Source organism: Asparagus officinalis, chromosome 7 (genome assembly GCF_001876935.1).
Source record: "Asparagus officinalis chromosome 7, Aspof.V1, whole genome shotgun sequence".
NCBI lineage: Eukaryota > Viridiplantae > Streptophyta > Magnoliopsida > Asparagales > Asparagaceae > Asparagus > Asparagus officinalis.
In genome coordinates this window covers 139,085,878-139,102,551 of record NC_033800.1, presented here as the reverse complement: position 1 = coordinate 139,102,551, position 16,674 = coordinate 139,085,878, and the positions used below count along the sequence as shown (strand labels likewise).

At 36.0% G+C, this 16,674-nt stretch overlaps 2 protein-coding genes and 1 non-coding gene across 6 annotated transcripts; 2 read left to right on the top strand and 1 right to left on the bottom strand.

Moving 5' to 3' along the window:
• Positions 2,012–2,083, bottom strand: TRNAG-UCC. Its single transcript has one exon. It is a non-coding gene; the product is annotated as a tRNA-Gly (tRNA).
• Positions 3,941–9,924, top strand: LOC109848112 (probable carboxylesterase 15). 4 transcript variants are annotated; one of them, XM_020417447.1, is made up of 4 exons: positions 3,941–4,030; positions 5,466–5,553; positions 5,835–5,892; positions 9,220–9,924. In XM_020417447.1, exons 2-4 carry the CDS (start codon positions 5,510–5,512, stop codon positions 9,781–9,783), a joined length of 666 nt encoding a protein of 221 aa, XP_020273036.1. In that variant the 5' UTR covers positions 3,941–4,030; positions 5,466–5,509; the 3' UTR covers positions 9,784–9,924. The 4 variants fall into 4 exon arrangements, with proteins under 4 accessions (XP_020273036.1, XP_020273035.1, XP_020273034.1 ...); XM_020417446.1 differs by having other exon boundaries at positions 5,793–5,892; XM_020417445.1 differs by having other exon boundaries at positions 5,787–5,892.
• On the top strand, positions 7,619–14,301 carry LOC109848111 (probable carboxylesterase 15). Its single transcript, XM_020417444.1, has 4 exons — positions 7,619–8,427; positions 8,542–8,866; positions 13,051–13,273; positions 13,592–14,301. The coding sequence occupies exons 2-4, from the start codon at positions 8,691–8,693 to the stop codon at positions 14,153–14,155; spliced, it is 963 nt and encodes a 320-aa protein (XP_020273033.1). The 5' UTR covers positions 7,619–8,427; positions 8,542–8,690; the 3' UTR covers positions 14,156–14,301.

The following is a 16,674-nucleotide window of genomic DNA, read 5'->3' as shown; positions in this document are numbered from 1 at the left end:
CCTCTATCCATAGAGGCAGCCTCCTAGCCTTATTACCAAAATATCCTTAAAATTTAGTGGTTTTGACCGTTTTGAACGTTTTTAAGGATATTTTGGTCTTTTGATAAAAAAATAGCCATAGTAGGCTATTTATTGTGCCCGAACTGGGCTGGGTCTAGGCTGAACCCGATACAATGGCTATTTTTTAGTTGTTGAACCAGGTCCAATTCTGGGCCAGACCGAGCTCTGGGAGCCTGGCCCGGTCCAGCATCTAAATAGGGAGCCGTTACCAGCTCCCTAGTTTGGTCTGGGTCCGGATCAGCTTGAACCCAGACTTAGGTTCTTTAGCCCGACACTGTGAAGCCCGCGCCAGGACGAGCCTAGGTTGGGCTTTGCCAAACCAACCTAGCCCAATTCCTAGATCTCGCTCTGGCCTGGTTTTTCGGGCTTTTCCCGGGTTCAAGCGATGCACATGCCTGGCTCTCTCTGGGTCGGACATCGGGCCAAGTCCGGGCCACATGACCAATTGAACAGCCCTACTAATAAGAACTTTGAGTTCCCTTAGGGCTTGTTTGGATTGAGGGGAATGAGGGTGAAGGGAAGTTAGGGGAACAATTCACCTCCATTCACCTTGTTTGGGAACACTTAGGAGGTGAAGTTAATTCACCTCCATTCACCTTGGTTCACCCCCTAATAGTATAAAAATTATTACCCCCAAATTGGGGTGTAACCAAGGGGAAGAGAATTCCCTTCCCTTCCCTTCTCTTCCCTTCCATTCCCTTCACTCAGTTTCCCTTAACTTCCCTTCACCCCCTACGAATCCAAATAGGCCCTTAAAGTTAAACTGTCAAATTAAATGTTGAACAGCTTTAATAAAGGGTCACTTACTTTACTCTGGAGCACAACAAAGTCATGTTCCTATTGTTTTCTCAAGCACTGTTTGATTGCAAAATAAATCAAGTAAAATGATGGAAAGGTGCCAAAAAAGGGGCCCATGTGTAACTTTACTAAAATTACACGGCTTGATTTCAAGTTAAGAAGCAGGCAAGTATTGTGAAACCTGACAAGTTCTGTTGAGATGACCAGTAAAGTGAAATCACTTAGTTTTGGAGTGAAACAAAAACAAAAACAACTTACAAAGCTAATGGTAAAACCTTATAGTTACCTTTTTTTTTTTAATTCTAAGCTAACTCTAAACGCCATTTAAATTTGAAAACCCGAGAAAAAAGTGTCATTTAAAAGTGTATATTTTGATAAATCGTGATTTATTATAAAATTCATGTTAATATAAAGTGATGCAAATATTTCCTATAGGATAAGTTTTTCTTGTTTTTTCTTTCTTTAAATGTTGTTTTTTTAGTTTATTGAAAATAATATTAATGCGATAAACAATTACACATGTGATGATGACAAGCGGGCAACAAGCTGCGCCGCTAATCCTTTCTTTAAATGTTATTTTTTTTCTTGTTTGTTTTATTTATATATTAATTTTAACAGAGAAGCATAGGAAAATAAAAGCATCGATAATTGTAAAGGTAAAACATTATTTTTTTGGCTTGAAATACCAAAATATTACATGGTTGTGCTTACTAATTTCTTGCTTTAATATTAGTTGGTTATGCAATTAATTTCTTGCTTTAATATTAGTTGGTTATGCAATTAATTTCTTGCTTTATAGGCTAGTTGTGAGATAAATAGTGTTTATTGGATTTTTTTTTTCTTTTGTGTTTAATGGAGGAAATTTTACTCTTGGTAGTATTAACCTTTTAGATGGGGTCCCCATAACTATCAATTTATAGGATCACATGATACAATCCAAACAAGGTAAAACCACCATTTTAGGATTCATAATAAAATTCAAAACAAATAATGTAAATACCCAATTAGAAAGTTATGGCGTGGATGAACACCTTCCATTTGGTGTCAAATATACCCAACATTTATCTAAACAGCCAAATACCTCCTTATTTAGACACAATTAGATAAATAAGGAGAAGAGCAAAAAGGCTTAAAAAAAAACAAAACTTCATGTTGCGTTTGCCGGGAGTCGAACCCGGGTCTATTGCTTGGAAGGCAATTATCCTAACCGTTGGACTACAAACGCTATTGTAGTTATTGAGAACTATCTCGATAATGAAAGAGATATTTGTTTAGCTATCTTGTTATATTCAATTCTATAATCTATTTAACATTAGCCAAAATAGCTTTTATTATTCAATTCATAAAAAAAATAGAATATAAACAAATGGATATTTAATTTGTTTGATTATTAAATATTTATTTAAAATTTTATTGCTTAGTATTTGCATTATTACCTGTGTGATGTTATATTTTGTCTCATTTACACTTTGCAATTTAAGCTCTATAATAATTTTGACAAACCGTGAGTCATCTGTCACTTTTTTAACCAAATATCTTTTCAATTACATAATTTAATGTTCATAAACTATGAGTTAATTTTCAAATAAAAAATCATAAAATATTTGATAAATATCGTGAATATTCAAAACATATTTGTATTCAAATTCGAAGGAATTTAAAGAACGATATTCAAACTCATATTCGGATTCAAAGATTTTAACCAAATGCAAATATGAGCATTGGTATTCGATTCATTTCTAGTCCTAGATTAATGTAACTTAAATAATTAAAAACAATAGATAATTAAAGGTTAAATTACCAGATTGTTATTTTCCGTACACATCTCTTACCAATTTGGTTTTTTTTTTCTAGTTCCGATAATGTTTTGATATTTTTTCTGAGCCAAATGTTAATTAGACCCATAACTTCGTAGACGCAAAAGAAAAAAAGCTGCGAAACATTTTTCCTCCTAGTAGTTTTTGGCCTCTCAAGCTTTATCTTCACTATAGTTGGAGGTAATACCATGTCGTCATTTTTCTTGTACTAAGATTTACTTTTTTGTATTTGACTCCATATTTTTGTATAAGTTTGGGCATAGTTTTCTTAAAAAATTCACTCACATCATCCTATAATAAGGGGGTGTTTGGTTCAATTTCTAGAAATTATAGGAAATATTTTCCACCTAAAATATGATTTTCTTGTATTTCTTAAAAAAATTATAGGAAAAGTTTTGAGAAATTAAAAAGTACCAATTTTCTTATTTTTTGTACTTTGCTTGTTTGGTTCAAAACAAGAAAATTGCTCATAACTTTATAGCAAATAACAAGATTTGGTAGGTTTTTAATTAAATATGGTATGTGTCAGATTTCTGGTGATTTACTCTCATTTTGAGAGGAAATTGTTTTTTGTAAAATTTGGTAGGTTTTGACATTTTATAGAAAATATTTCTGTAAATTTTTTGTTGAACCAAACACAATTTACAGAAATCTCTGAAAAACTTTTAATTACAAATTTGTCATTGTCAGATGTTTTGAGAAAAGTTTTCTTAAAAAGTGTGTAACCAAACAGCCCCTAAGGTGACAACTCATCTCATCTCATCTCAATTTCTTTGATTTCCTCATCTCATCTCATCTCCATTTCTTTGATTTCCTTCTTTTTTTTAGCCAACGAAACAATCCCAAAACCTATTTTTCTTAGAAATAGGTTTCATTTTCTTTGATTTCCCTCTTTTTTTAGTCAAACAAACAGCACACTCAACCCCTCCCACCCCACCCAACCCCACGCCACCTCCCAACACACACCACCCCCCACCACCACAACCCCCAATCTCTCTCTCACCAAACCCCCAACCCCTCATCCCCCCTCCCCCCCCTCCACCTCACCTCCTGCCGCCCCGTCCCTCAGGATATCCCTCCTCAACCAGCCCGCAACACCCCTCCGGCCCTCTACCTCCACAAATCCTAACCCAGATGCCTGCTTAGCCCCTAGTCCCGTCTCCTCTACTTCCACGACGGCGGCTCTTCCTCTCTGCCCGCCTCCGGATTCCGTCACCTTCTCCTTCCGCCGCCGCATCCAGCCTCCGTCGCCTACCGCCTCGCCCACGAGCACCGCCTCCCCGCCGCCTACGACGACGTCATCGACACCGTCCCCTTCCTCCGCGATTTTGCGTGATTTTGGGTGGTTTTTCCAGGTAAAGATCAGTTATTTACTTTAAAGTTTTGATCTTGGGTGATTTTGCTTGTAATTTGTTCAGAATTATTTCAGTTATGATAGTCATCATATCTTCACTGAATTAACACGTATTTTTTCTCAACCATAATTGTATGATAAATGATTGACAGTTATGATTGAAGAAATAGATTTTCTCTTATCCACTGAAATAAAAAGGATCTAATCCAATGGCAGACAACAATCTCGGGCACAAAATTTGAATATAGGCAGGCGTGTGTCTTGATTCCCAGACAAAATCACCTCGTTAATTTGAGAATAAGCTTCTGATCATAGTGCTTTTCATCCAGTTTCCTTTTCGTTAATTTTAGAGAAAAAGATCAAAAGGATTAGGTTTTAAACTTAGTTAACCAAAGAAAAATCGGAATCAAAGATTGCGAGCTTGAAAAGCATGCTAATTAACCTATAGTTTAATTTAGAGCAAAATGTTGTGAGAAGCTAAAGCATCTTAATAATTTGTATCCGATAACCAACTTTATGTTAAATTCGATTACTTTTTTTTTATGAAAGGGATTGAGAGTATCTCCTAGCATCTTTGTTGTTGCATCTTCGAGTTCTGAAACCAAATCCTTAACTTTTGTAACTGCTTTAAAAACTTGCATTAGCTTTGTATTAGTATGTTAGGAGACTTAACGGAATGTGTTCTTCTTCAAGTATTTAGTATCATTTATATTTATGTTGCACGCGATGGTTAATGTTGCTTTTTGGTTTGCAGTATATTATGTTGTTAGCAATGGTATTCTAAATCTAATAATAATCCATTTGAGATACAAAATCACAGGACATGAAACTAAGACAAATTTGGGAAATGCATGATGGTTTGAAATTCAAACCAATGAATGGCCGTCCATTGACTTAAATACCAAAGCAAAGGATAAGTCGTTTTAGGCTAACTGTATACATTAGAAATGTATTTTTCTTGTATAAAAAATGTCTGTGAGACCATAGTTCAAATTTATTTTGAATTCTGAATTGGAATCTCAGTGAGAGTTTGAAAATCACAATGGCTTCTGTTTGATTATAAAACTGACCGAGTTGGTAATATGATTTGTCCTGCCTAATTCTCGCGCTTACATCTGCACCACATCCAAAATTGTCACGAAAGAAGGAAAACTTAAAAAAACAAAAAAAAAGAAAAATGATTAATCTGCACTCTTGCTACATTTTGGTGTAGTATTTATAAATATCTTTTAAAGCTTCTTACCATTAGTTCATTTAATAGTAGAATATGTTATGTGATACTTGAACGCAAAGATGCGACTAGTATGATGTTTCTTCATGAGTCTTTAACTTTATAACTCTAACAGAAGAGCTATGTGAAAATGCTTGCTCTATCATTTGTATATGTCCTTTGTGCATTCCACTGCTTATAACTCCATATTTCAATTTATTTTCAGAAAATTAATGGCGAGTACTGCATGCTTTGTCATTGTCAGTAAGAATGATATTCCTATTTATGAAGCTGAACTGGGGTCTGCATTTAAAGTATACTTTCTGTTCCTTGACTGATCGTCTGCATGGAATTTCTTTTATATTTACTTTGATTATGTGGAAAAAATCTGTGTACAGTCAGTGTCTGAGATTTTTTTCATTTACTACTATTATTTTAATTAGTCATTTTATTATGAAAAATTCAAATGTATATTTTTGCTTATTTTCCTTACAGTGGTGCTTATTAAGTGCGCTTTGAATGAGCTAACAAAATTTTGCCTATATAGTTTCAGCAGTCTTTTGTTTTCTTTGACCTACCATGCCATACACACTAGATTGATGCTGCTTCATGATCTGCGTAATGAGGATGGAATAAAAAGCTTCTTCCAAGAGGTTAGTGAACTTTATATAAAAAACTTTCGCGGAGCAACCTAGACGGAATTGCAACCTAGACGGAAATTCCGTCTAGGTTGATATTGTAGCAACAGTAGCAACCTAGACGGAATGCCGCTATAATATCAACCTAGACGGAATGCCGTCTAGGTTGCTAACCTAGACGGAATCCCGTCTAGTTTGCAGCCTAGACGGTTATCTTAATTCCGTCTAGGTTGATATCCGTCTAGGTTGATATTCCGTCTAGTATTTTGCGTTTTAAATACATAATTTTTATTATACAATCTATAATATTGGAGGTCTTATTTATAATTTGGTTGCAAAAATCAATATTTTTTACATTTGATTATAAAAAGAGGTTTTATTTATTTATTTATTTAGAGAGAGAGAGAGAGAGCATTTAATATTGGGGAGAAATTGTACAAACTGTATATTCATTCAAATTTACCACTTCGTCCTAAAGCTGAAAAAGAATTCCCTAAAATCAAAACTATGGAGTAAGAAATTTTCTTCCATTCATTCACATTTGCATACTCTCACAATTTGTTTTATATATACTAGTATAGAGACCAATGTGCCAAATAATTTTTTAAAACTTTCCACATGAACAGATAGCACTAATAACGTCTCATGCCATCCCAATATTCTTTTCACTGCCAGTGAACTTTTTAGTCTAATTGCACATTTGGCAATGTCAGCAGAGGCAAGGTGGGGAAAATGCCAAATAGGTAAGAGAAGTGTACAAAGACCCATTTGTTTACTCCCATTTATCTTTAAACCCAAGTACTATTATTTGTATCTTTAAGCCCAATTCACCTTTTGTATTTATCTTTAAACCCAATCTTTAAAATACTATATTTTCACCACTTGTTTTTATATTTTGGAGATTGGGTTTAAAGATAAATACAAAATGTGAATTTGGCTTAAAGATAGAAATAATAGTACTTGGTTTAAAGATAAATGGGAGTAAACAAATGGGTCTAAAAGCAAAATCCCCTTCTAAATGCATTTTTCAACATATACCTTTCAATCATGGGTACTTTAAATTTGCCCCCTAAATTATTATTAAAAAAATTTACCCCCAAGCGAGGATAGCAACGAGAATCCTTGAGCTGCGGTTCGGTTCCTAGTTCTTTTGATTCTTTTGGTTTTTAGCTATTTATAACATCGTGTTAGTATTTGTATATATCTTCTAGACATCTATTAGTGATTGGTTTTTTTTTACTCCATCATGGAGGTGTTGTTCTAATCACCAGTAGATATCTACTTTTGTAATACTTTCTCTTTTGCACTTATATACTTATCTATGATAGGGCACTTTGCCCTATTTTTACATCAAATATATATATATATATAGGAAATTTCCTACGCTGCAAGTGTATGACATGTGAGCCCCCCTACTAGTCACATCAGTGTGGGGCTCACATGTCATACACTTGCAGCGTAGGAATTCTTCAGATTTTAGAAAAATAAAAAAAAAATTATTATAAATTTAAAACCTGATCCGCTGTATGAAAATCTAAGATTCAACTTGTTATAAAGATCAGATCCCCTAAATATTCTGCTTCTCAGGTTAGCGTTTGTCGTTGTTTCCGTCTTCCAATATGGATCTTTGCCTAAACATATACAAAATGATCTTCCTTCTTAACTTATAAGATTAACGGGTTAATTATGAATCATGCTGCAGGCTGAGGATTAATAGATATCATTTTACAAGGAGTTGTTTCCATCTCCTGCATACCTTTTTAGAGTTGAGCGATGCAAACCATAATTTCACCCCGAGGTTATCTGATACTTGCAAGAACCCTTTTCAAACACAAAATCTGGCAAAATACCGCATATTGAATATGCTTAATTAATTATATGCCATAATTTTCTTTTCCCCTCGAGTTATCGTTGCTCTGAGGACCGAATGAGGTGCTTCGTCGGCGACGTCTTGTAGGCAAAAGAGGGATGCGAGAGTTTTTTTTTTTTGGCGAAAAGAGTAGAAGATGCCAACTCTCGATCTGACTTCTTTTAGTAGCACGTCAAACTTTGTGAGTTTCTAATTGATTGTATTTTAAAATTATAACAAATTTTATTTTGCTGATTTCTTTTAGAAAATTCATAGTAATAGGGATATTGAGGTGGCTTAACCTTAAAAAGTGCTAAAATTTTAACGGAGGTGAAGAGGTGAAGTCCAAGTGTAAGCTTCATGAAAGAAAACAATTAAAGAGGCAAATTTAGAAATATAATAATTTGGTCGATAAATTTAAAAAATACCCATGACAACATCACCCCTATACATATCATTGAAATTACCCCCGAACAAGTAAAAAGGACTTTTAAAAGCTAAAACTGTTTTTCCAGACAAACAGCGGGCACAAAAATTTCTTTGTGAATTCTTCATTCCAACTGAATCATACTATAACCACAGAAGTCATGTCTTCAGCTTCAGCAACTTGAGCAACTTGACTTCTCTTCGCAGTCCTCTTTCTTCTTCTTTCCTGCAATCTACCAGCTCGATCAGAGATCCCTTTAGAATCTAACCAAAAGGTTGAATAAGTCACTATCTTGCCGGCTAACTTTGATCCGGTTTTTTAACAAACAAAATATCTGTCAAAATTATCAGACGAGTTCCGGTACTCACCTATAGTTTCATCATGGCAGACAACAACAATTAGATTTGCGTCACTCCTTGCGTCAAAACGCACGTGCGGTCAACACCTTAACTGCCCGTTACCTTCCATAAAGAGCTCCATTATCCTTCCCAAACCGGTCAAAAAATCAATCCCACGACCCAAATCCGAGCGCCAACCATGACGTCCTCCCCCTCGCACGCCCCTCACGTGATCGAGGACCTCGGCGGCTTCCTCCAACTCCTCTCCGACGGCACCACCCTCCGCTCCTCAGCCCCGCTGTCCCGATTCCCCGCCGCCGCCCTCGACGGTCACTACCCAAACATCGTCTTCAAAGACACCCAGTTCGACGCCACCCACGGCCTCAACCTCCGGCTCTACAAGCCCCGCGGGCCCGAGTCCTCCGTTATGCTGAAATTTTTTTGTTAATTAAAAAAGATTGAAATTTCATGTAAATAGGTTTCGTTTATTTTATGCATGAGATCATTTTGCAATCACCAAACTATAATATCTGGACTTCCTTTGAGAGACTAGTGTAATTTTTAGGATTGATTATTCAGTGATTATTTTTCTTATAATTTTCTTTAATATATAGTTAAGATTGATGATGTAGATTTGACTATATTTTCGTTTCTTTATAACAGAGATGATGAAAAGTTTACAGTATTAATCTTTAGCTATTCCTCTTGTAATTTTCTTGATGCGGCAGGTAACCGCGGTCAACTGGCTCCGACCCGAAGCCGACCCCTTCCTCGCCGACGCCGACTTTAATAACATCTTCATCTCTGGCGAGTCTGCTGGCGGCGGCATAGCCCACCACCTCGCCCTAAAGATGGGCCCCACCAGAATCAACGGCTACATCCTGCTGCAGCCGTTCTTCGGCGGTGCTGAGCGCACAGAGTCCGAGGCCTGTTCTCACGCCGACGCGTCGGCGTCCCTGACCCTTGAGGGGTCCGATCAGTGCTGGCGGATGGCGTTGCCGGTCGGGTCCACGAGGGACGACCCGTTGGCGAACCCATTCGGTCCCGGGGGCCCACGGTGGGAGGAGGTGGAGGTGGGGCCCATGGTGGTGGTGGTGGCTGAAAGAGATCTGTTGAGGGATCGAGGCGTGGAGTACGGGAAGAGGCTGAGGGAGCTTGGGAAGAAAGTGGAGGTTGTGGAGATTGAAGGGGCGGAGCACGGGTTTCTCTCGCTGGATTCTCTGTCGCCGGCGGTGGATGAGCTCGTCGCCATTATCAAGAGGTTCGTGGGGGAGAACCTGCGTGGACTTTGATCTTCGTAGCTTGTGCTTCCGTTTTCTGTCACGTTTGATACTTCCGTTCTCCAACTTTAATCTAAGACTTATTATATTTGCTTGTAATAATTCGTTTGTCGTGATTGAAATTTCAAGCTACGCAATAAGTGTTTTGCTTCATCGAAATGTCTTTTAGCAACACTAACTAATCCAAGAAGGACCTCGTTCCTTGCAGAGCGCGTTACGCAATCTCTAAACCTTGCATTAGACACTAACTAATCCAAGAAAACTTGAATCGGTTCGCTCAATGAGTTTTTGTTCCCTAACAGTATGTAGAAACTTTAAAATATTTCCTGCAAGCATTTAATTTGCCTAAAAATTATACTGCAAACATATGTTGGATAAGGCCGAGGAGGGGTTTACCTATTAATGTTCGAACCTCATGATTTACATGTCGTGAGAGTAAAAATTTGTTTTGAGGGGTCTGTGAGAACGACTCTGGCCCGCCCCAGCAAGCTTAGAACAGCAAGGCTAAGAACGATTTAATTTGTGGAAGAGCTTGAACTTCAGACTCTTGAGGTACTGGAAGGCAAAGAGCCCACTTGCAACATCTTAAACAACAATTAAGGTAATAAAATCAATAAAACAATTAATTACAATTAATTGTAAATAACTGTTAGAATTAATTAGTAGTAATTAATTACGACTTAATTAACAACAATTAATTAAATTTAATAGAAATATTTAATTACAATTTTTTTTAAATGATAACCAAAGCTGTTTAAATGAACAGTAACATTTTTTAAAAATAAATGAACAGTACATTTCTAATAAATGAACATTAAACGTTTTATTTTTGGAATGAACAGTAACAGTTACATTTTTTTTCAAACTTTATAACAACAAATCAATAATACTAATAGATAAAAAATATATAATTACAGCAATTATATTTTCTTTGTGTTAACAACAACTATAAAATTCCCTCTTTTTTTTTGAACAGTAACAAAAACATTTTTTTTATTTTAACAAAAAGTTAATTAATAGATAAGCAATTTAGTAGCAAAAATTGCTTTTTTCTGATGAACAATTTAGAATAGTAACAGCAAAATATTTTATTTTAAATTTTTTAATTCGGATAAACAGTAATTGTCTCGAATGAACAGTAACAAATTATAATTTCCAGAAAAGAGAATTTTTTTTCTCTTTAATGAACAGTAATTGTTTATCCGATGAACAGCAGTTTTTTTTAAACAACAAATTAATAAAATTAATAGATAAACATATAAACAAAGTAATTAGCAGTAACTATTTTAGAATGAACAACAAATATAAAATTCGGGTGAATAGTACTTTTGATGAACAATAACTTTTATTTTTTCGAATTAACAGAAATTATTCAACAATAATTAAAAGCAATTAATTATAGATAAACTTATTTTGGATTTAATAAATCAACATCTATATTCTCAATCTTCTAAATTGTTGAAAATTAAATTAAATAATTAAGATTATAGCATGAAATAAATTCGAAATCAAAATAAATGAGAGATAAGAAAAATCAGGCCTGACGGGAGCAGTCGTGTAATCACTGCCCTAGAAGATTGAGAACCTGTCTATCGCCCTGACGCAGATGGTTCCCTCCCCCTTAGCGGTAAAAGCCCCTAGAAACGGCCGGTCTCTGCACTCGGGCAAGAATGTAGAGCTTCAGCTCAGATAAAGAAAGTTGCCTATAAAATAAAATGAATATATAGATGGAAGTAATATGTAGGGGAGAGAAGGAAAAACAAGAGAAACTATTTTTCTTATGATTTTGAGCTCAACATACAGATATATATATAGGGTTGGAAAAGACGTTACAAAACTCGTAATTAATTCCGTAACGTTCGTCATAATGTATAGCCATTATGCTTATTTTAATTTCTAATTAAAACATATTTTAATTACAAAATTTATTAGTATTCATTAAGGCAAAATTGCCTTATTTTAATTTCTAATTAAAACATATTTTAATTACAAAATTTATTAGTATTCATTAAGGCAAAATTGCCTTTTCTCCAACAAAATATCCATTTTAATTACAAAATTTATTAGTATTCATTAAGGCAAAATTGCCTTTTCTCCAACAAAATATCCAACAGTTTAACCTTAAAAGTGCTAAAATTTTAACGGAGGTGAAGCCCAAGTGTAAGCTTCATGAAAGAAAACAATTAAAGAGGCAAATTTAGAAATATAATAATTTGGTCGATAAATTTAAAAAATACCCATGACTTGACGAGAATATATAAATTTTTAATCCTAATTAAATCTCAGGTGCGTTTGACAATCAATCAAAAATTGGGCCAAGAGTAATCCTGACCCAAATTCATCCTAAACTAGTTTTACTTTGGACTACTTAAAAATGATGATCCAAGCTAAAAGGAGTTCAGTGAGAATTTCTTAGCAGCCAACTTTTTTTTTTTTTTGAGAAAAAGGATGGAATATCGTCAAGATTTTCCAGCCAGCTAAATTAACAAAAACCGGTTGTTACAAATATAGAGCATACTCCCAACCAAGAGTATGCACTAAAGTTCAAATCAAAACTACATACCAAGAACAACATCACCCTTGTACATATCACTGAAATTACCCCCGAACAAGTAAAAATGATTTTTAAAAGCTAACATTGTTTTTCCAAACAAACAGCGGGCACAAAAATTTTATTGTGAATTCTTCATTCCAACTGAATCACACTATAACCACAGAAGTCATGTCTTCAGCTTCAGCAACTTGAGCAACTTGACTTCTCTCCGCATCTCTCTTTCTTCTTTCTTTCCTGCAATCTAGCAGCTCGAGCATAGATCTCTTTAGAACCTAACCAAACAAAGGTTGAATAAGTCACTATCTTGCCGGCTAACTTTGATCCGGTTTTTTAACAAACAAAATATCTGTCAAAATTATCAGACGAGTTCCGGTACTCACCTATAGTTTCATCATGGCAGACAACAACAATTAGATTTGCGTCACTCCTTGCGTCAAAACGCACGTGCGGTCAACACCTTAACTGCCCGTTACCTTCCATAAAGAGCTCCATTATCCTTCCCAAACCGGTCAAAAAATCAATCCCACGACCCAAATCCGAGCGCCAACCATGACGTCCTCCCCCTCGCACGCCCCTCACGTGATCGAGGACCTCGGCGGCTTCCTCCAACTCCTCTCCGACGGCACCACCCTCCGCTCCTCAGCCCCGCTGTCCCGATTCCCCGCCGCCGCCCTCGACGGTCACTACCCAAACATCGTCTTCAAAGACACCCAGTTCGACGCCACCCACGGCCTCAACCTCCGGCTCTACAAGCCCCGCGGGCCCCACCGGGGCAGGCTCCCCGTCCTCTTCTACTTCCACGGAGGCGGGTATTGTATTGGGCTGTTTCCGTGGGCCCTGTTCCATAACGCCTGCCTCCGCCTCGCCGCCGACCTCAACGTCCTTGTTGTCGCGCCGGACTACCGCCTCGCGCCTGAGCACCGGCTGCCCGCTGCCATCGACGACGCGGTAACGAGTCCTCCGTTATGCTGAAATTTTTTTGTTAATTAAAAAAGATTGAAATTTCATGTAAATAGGTTTCGTTTATTTTATGCATGAGATCATTTTGCAATCACCAAACTATAATATCTGGACTTCCTTTGAGAGACTAGTGTAATTTTTAGGATTGATTATTCAGTGATTATTTTTCTTATAATTTTCTTTAATATATAGTTAAGATTGATGATGTAGATTTGACTATATTTTCGTTTCTTTATAACAGAGATGATGAAAAGTTTACAGTATTAATCTTTAGCTATTCCTCTTGTAATTTTCTTGATGCGGCAGGTAACCGCGGTCAACTGGCTCCGACCCGAAGCCGACCCCTTCCTCGCCGACGCCGACTTTAATAACATCTTCATCTCTGGCGAGTCTGCTGGCGGCGGCATAGCCCACCACCTCGCCCTAAAGATGGGCCCCACCAGAATCAACGGCTACATCCTGCTGCAGCCGTTCTTCGGCGGTGCTGAGCGCACAGAGTCCGAGGCCTGTTCTCACGCCGACGCGTCGGCGTCCCTGACCCTTGAGGGGTCCGATCAGTGCTGGCGGATGGCGTTGCCGGTCGGGTCCACGAGGGACGACCCGTTGGCGAACCCATTCGGTCCCGGGGGCCCACGGTGGGAGGAGGTGGAGGTGGGGCCCATGGTGGTGGTGGTGGCTGAAAGAGATCTGTTGAGGGATCGAGGCGTGGAGTACGGGAAGAGGCTGAGGGAGTTTGGGAAGAAAGTGGAGGTTGTGGAGATTGAAGGGGCGGAGCACGGGTTTCTTTCGCTGGATTCTCTGTCGCCGGCGGTGGATGAGCTCGTCGCCATTATCAAGAGGTTCGTGGGGGAGAACCTGCGTGGACTTTGATCTTCGTGGCTTGTGCTTCCGTTTTCTGTCACGTTTGATACTTCCGTTCTCCAACTTTAATCTAAGACTTATTATATTTGCTTGTAATAATTTGTTTGTTGTGATTGAAATTTCAAGCTACGCAATAAGTGTTTTGCTTCGTCGAAATGTCTTTTAGCAACACTAAAAAAATAATTTGCATATACAGATGTAAAAATTTGAACAACAGTTAATTTTGCAGATATATTTACTAAAATCTATAGTCAATAGTGAAATATCTGAATTCATATTAAAAATATCCGAATATAATATTGGTCATACTATTGCAACATGCTTAGTTCTTAATGCTTCTAAAAAGACTTAAAAATAGAAACAACTTTGTAGAAGAAAAAAATTATGAGTGCTAAAAAAAATTCAACAAGATGTTCGTCATATATGGAATTCCACCTATTATACCTTGAAAATTATTTCGTCATTAAGATATACACGTGACATAAGTGACGGGACCGAACATATGATCAAAACAAAATTGACCTGTCAGCTTAGTCTCCTCGTCTATGTGATTACAAGCCCAAGCTCCGCCAGCTAGGTCACCATCAACAATGTTTGTATTTAATGGTGAAAAGTTTAATGCCCAAGCTCCGCCACCTAGGTCACCATCATAATACATGGCCAAATATCATGATGGTTCTTCGGCAGCGGCACCCACAATATTCCCGTCATTCTGTTGCTATCGCATTAATACTATGAGTACAGTTCTCTACCTCTGACGAGTTGATCATCACATCTTATTATATGTTCAAACCCTCATTATCTATTTTATTTGTATATATATATATATAGCAACAAAAGAATTGATAAATAAAAGCTCAAAAGAATCAAATTCTCCCATTTTTCTACCACTTATAGAAGCCCAATGTCAAGTCAAAAGGAGGCCCACAAAAGCCCAATGAATTAAGAAAAAATCGAGTTAACAAAAGTCATCTAAAATTTATTTTGTTAGGCACTAATCGGTTCACCAATCGATTGGCAAATCGGTAATGATTGACTAACTGATTGGTACATAATAGAAATAGTAAACAGCCTTGATTTTTTTTTTTTTTTGAGCCCAAGGCTAACCTAAAAGCTCTTGTTGATTATTGTGGAATGTAAATAGGGGTAAAGGATAAGGGGTTTGAGGAGAAATTGTTTTTATAAACTTATTTTTGGAGAGGATAACATTTAATGAGGTCTTCCATTTTATAAACTTTTAAGTTTGCTATAGATTAAAAGAATTCTCCTTTTTTAATTTTCATTTCTTCTTCTTTATTGATGGAGATGCAGATTTACTTTCAAGAGACCAACTCCTTGCAATGTAAGTTTTTATTTTTCTCTCTTATTTTCTTATTTTAGAAATTCATCTTTTATGATTTTTTTTCTTTTTATATTAGTAGATTAGATTTATTTCATACGTTGTAGTGTAGATGTACTTTGATGCTTTTTTATTTTGTTATTTATTTTTATGCCTCACATAATTTATTTCTTGTATTTTTTGTGCTATCGATTTACTTTATGCTTTTTCCCTTTTTTTAGTCAGATTTCCTTTATACTCATAATTTAGATCTCTAATTCTTTATTTTTGTTCTTATTTTTATAGTTAATTATTATTTTAAATCTCCTTATTTTATTCTCTCTAGTCTAGATTTTATTTTTTTATTTTTATTTTCTATAATGTGCAACTAAATCTTATAGAAATTCTAAGATTATATAAAACTAGTTTGATTTCTTCTATGATTTATGAATTACTTTCTTTGTGCTTGAAATAATCATGCTGAGAATAAAAAATTATAGAATTAATTGGTAAAAAAGAATTTAATAATCTATACTTATCTTGAATAGTTTGGTATGTTATACTTATGAATTTGACGTAGCGCGGAAGTGATAGTCTCGGAATCCACCAAGAGCGTTCTCTGAATCCTTAAAGAACAATCTTCGAATCCACAAAGAAAATATCAAAAAGATAAATTTTATTAATCAAAAATTATTCCTCTAGGGCTTACAAGATTCTGATTAAATAGAAAAGAAACAAGACTCCTACTATGACTCAAGTTTTACTGAAAATAAAAATAATAAAACTCTTCCTAAAAAGACTCCTTAAGATTAGGAAAGTCAATCGGTCAAATCTAAGATCAAACTGGATTCATTTCCTAATCAAAACAGACTCTTAAAACATTACTAAAAATAGTAAAATTTTAACAAAAACGCATATATCTCTCAAACCGTAAGGAATTTGGCAAAACGACTCCGTCTCGTTAAGACAACTAATTTTCATATATAATTCGTCCAATTCCGACTTACGATTTGAAAGTTACATGTTTTTTATAACAAGTTATTTTCCTCGACCGGGCCCGCATTTGGGCTTGCGACTGTCTCACTTAGACTCAAACATATATGTTGTGTGTTCTACATCAGAATTCTAGAAATACTATCTAGTTTTTCATTCTTTCCATGAATGATGATTTTGCTTAGCTAATAATTAGATAGTTTATGCTTTCTTTAAG